This window comes from Drosophila persimilis, unplaced genomic scaffold (assembly GCF_003286085.1).
Source record: "Drosophila persimilis strain 14011-0111.01,24,50 unplaced genomic scaffold, DperRS2 tig00000124-arrow-pilon, whole genome shotgun sequence".
NCBI classification, from domain to species: Eukaryota; Metazoa; Arthropoda; class Insecta; order Diptera; family Drosophilidae; genus Drosophila; species Drosophila persimilis.
In genome coordinates this window covers 788,744-791,942 of record NW_020825294.1, presented here as the reverse complement: position 1 = coordinate 791,942, position 3,199 = coordinate 788,744, and the positions used below count along the sequence as shown (strand labels likewise).

At 42.1% G+C, this 3,199-nt stretch overlaps 1 protein-coding gene across 1 annotated transcript; it reads right to left on the bottom strand.

The window, feature by feature from the left end:
- Positions 1-395: 395 nt before the first annotated feature.
- On the bottom strand, positions 396-1,643 carry LOC6593878. Its single transcript, XM_026987732.1, has 2 exons — positions 1,000-1,643; positions 396-916 (listed from the first exon to the last, which is right to left on the bottom strand). The coding sequence occupies exons 1-2, from the start codon at positions 1,624-1,626 to the stop codon at positions 602-604; spliced, it is 942 nt and encodes a 313-aa protein (XP_026843533.1). The 5' UTR covers positions 1,627-1,643; the 3' UTR covers positions 396-601.
- Between the last annotated feature and the right edge of the window lie 1,556 nt (positions 1,644-3,199).

The window sequence follows — 3,199 nt, the reverse complement described above, 5'->3', positions numbered from 1 at the left end:
CAGCCACCATCATCTGCATCCTTGACGTTGGACACGTTTCTGCCTAATGGAGTTGCTCGAGTGGCGTGAATTTCAATTAAATTAAATCAAAATGTTGCATTTTTTATTAAGCCCATTAGCAGTACAAACACACACACACACAGCCACACACTCGCGTGTGGCACCCCCTACCACCCCCCACGGGGACCCTTCACGTAGGTCCCTAGTTGGTTAAATTAAGTTAGATACCGCTCCACGCACCAAAGAATCTGTATCTTACTGTGAATAATGAAGGGCCAGAGCTTGACGTTGCCTGAACAACGATGGGAGCAATGTTGCATCCTCCCTATGGGTAGCATGAGGAAGGAAAATGTGTGCGCTTCATTCAGGGTCTCTCGCGAAGATTTGTTGGGCTTGTGTGTTCTCTTTATTGATCTGTAATATTTTGGGGCTTATACAAAACCAAGAACAAGAGATTTTATCAGGTGTCGTTGCTTATCGTATGTATACACGGATTCCATGGAATCTATACTTTATCTAAAAAAGTTGAATCCCTTTGGCATGGGTGGACGTTTCTTTGAATCAAGCGGGTTTCAAAATTGAGTGTTGGCTCGTATTCATCCTAAGAGGATGAGAGGATGTTTTCGTAGATATTTTCAAGAATTTTGTCGAGGATGTTTTCTTGTGGGACAGCAGGCGGTCTCTCCGGCGACAATATCTCTATGCGGTTTAGGAAATTCGCCTCTGGTTCAGCATTTAACAGTTGCAAGTAGTCGCGGAACATTTTCATAGAAAGTTTTGAGGTACAGTTGAGGTACGGACATAGGGGATCCTTTATCCAAATGCGTTTGTTCTGAAGTTGCTTGAATAAATACCCTCCGTGCTCCTGTCGATTCTCATAGTCCTCGCGGAGCCAATAGATGACTGCCCAGAGAACCTGGAACACAGACAACAGTCGGAAGACAATTTGGAGACTGAATTCGAATTTGAATAAGGGAATGCGGGGACAGGAGTACATACCTCAGACTCTGACTGCACGGCCAGATGGCTGGAGCTCAACAGATCGTACAATTGCTTCGCAGTGACTTTCGCGAACTCCTTGGAGGCAACCAGAATCAGAAAGGAGTGGCCCACACGCGGCAGCATCTCTCGTGCAAGGCGGTCTCCTTTCTCTCCCTTCTCGATGACCTCAAAGTAGAAACGCACGGAATCCTTCACCAAGTAGCCATCCACGTCATTGAAAATTGTCAAAATGCTTTTTTCAAGTGGACTGCATTTCAGGAAATCAGCGACCATCAGCATGTTGATCATTTCTTCGTATGGGATCGCGGCATGATTCGTAACCATCCAACCGTAGGCAAATATGAACCTTTTGGAGCTCAGGCAGGAGGCAGTCAGCTTGAGGGTATGTCCTATCTCGAGTGTACTCGAAAAGATCTGGCAATTGGCGACCAGCACAACTTTGCTGCACTTAAAGACCTTGTCCTCGACACTTACAAGCACTGGATTCTTGCACAACACCTGCAGTGGCAAGAGAAATGTACGTACATTACGGGGAAAAGGGAGCCATTTCGGTGTCTGGCCTGGTTCCTCTGTGGTTTTCATCTCAGTAACGCTGATTGCTTCTTTATCGTCCCGGACATCCATAGCTTTTTGTTTTATTTTATTGTTCGTTTTTCAAAACCTAATGCTTTTTGAGTAGAGAAGGAAAGAGTTGTAAAACTGTTAATGACACTTACAATTTTTCCGACAACTCTGATATCATTTCGTATGTATTTTCCCTGCTGTGAGAAAAATAGCAAAGTGTCTCTTGGCAAATATTAATAATAATTACTCGATCCATCGAGCTGTGCTACCTTACCTTCTTGTTTATTTGTACCTTGGGCGCAACTGGTACGGATGCATGGGCGTAGATTGGACTGGGGTGGTGGGAGAGGCCGCCATAAACTCCGTCGTGTCGACTCGCCATTGTTGCACGTGCATTAAGATTAATGCTGCAGTGCTTGCGAGAGAGAGAGTGGGGTGGGGTGGGTTTTCAGCGCGACTTTGAGTGGCAATAAACAATGCAAAGTGAGTGGGAGAACCTCTTGTTGTTGCCACAATTAAGAGGCTCCCCATGAGTACCGTCGCTCACCTGCCCATCTCCCAGCCACCTTCCGCCTCCACTGTCCATGTCTCCTAGGGTTGTCCATTAGTCAAACAGGTAATTGCAAATTAAAAACCCCAAACAATAAGAACAAGAAGAAGAATATTAAGAACAAGAGGGTAAGGCGGCGACAGTTAAACAAATGCGAAATACATTTTGCAATTAACCAAATGTGCGGGTAAGAAAGCCTGGGTAATTTTAGTCCCATTTACATATATCCCGAGGACCAAAACGAAGAAAGGAAAATAATTTTTCGTGGGATTTTCCTGTCTTGAAACCGTTTCTGGTTTGAAACTTGGCTAAGAAAAGCGTTCAGTCCTTTTTCGCTCAATCTGGCAGCTCATGGCTAATTTTGAAATAAAACGCCGATAGGTCCCGCACAAAAATACCGATATTATTTGTTCATCGATAAGTAAAATCAAAAGTTGCGGGTATATCTGATCAGAGAACGTGAAACAAAAAAAAAATAGTGTCGATTTCCCCTGAACACGGAAAGTTTAATTATTAAAGATTTTACGTCCACAAGAAAATCACATCGAGATCAATACAGACAATAACATAAATAGGTCCGTAAAGGTCAATCTGCATAAGAGACATTATAGATTATGTTACAAAACAGCTTGAAATGGGGTATATATATGTCCATACCTTCGGGTGACGAGCAACATACCAGCAACGTGTAAGAAATAACGAAATGTTCTTTTCACACTAACGTTTTTTAATTTAATTTTTTGTTCACCCTCTTGTTTATAAGCAACCAAAAAAAAAAATATCTAAAATTAGCCGTTCTTGCCGAAAATTTATTTGTCAATTGCAGTTCAAGGGAAATATATCGTGGGTTTTTGTAAGTTAAGAGGAAAAGAATTTACAAATAGTAATATATCCCACGGTTTTACTCAAGTTGTTCAGCTGTTTAAATAAAGGGGGCTTAAGTGGGCTAAGTTCAGTTATGTCGATAAACCCACATCGATAACAACAACAAAAACGATACGACGCGGCGTGCCAAAACAAAAAACATTAAATATATAAAATGTAACCATTATAAGTATAATTTGTTTCAAAAAACATAAAACT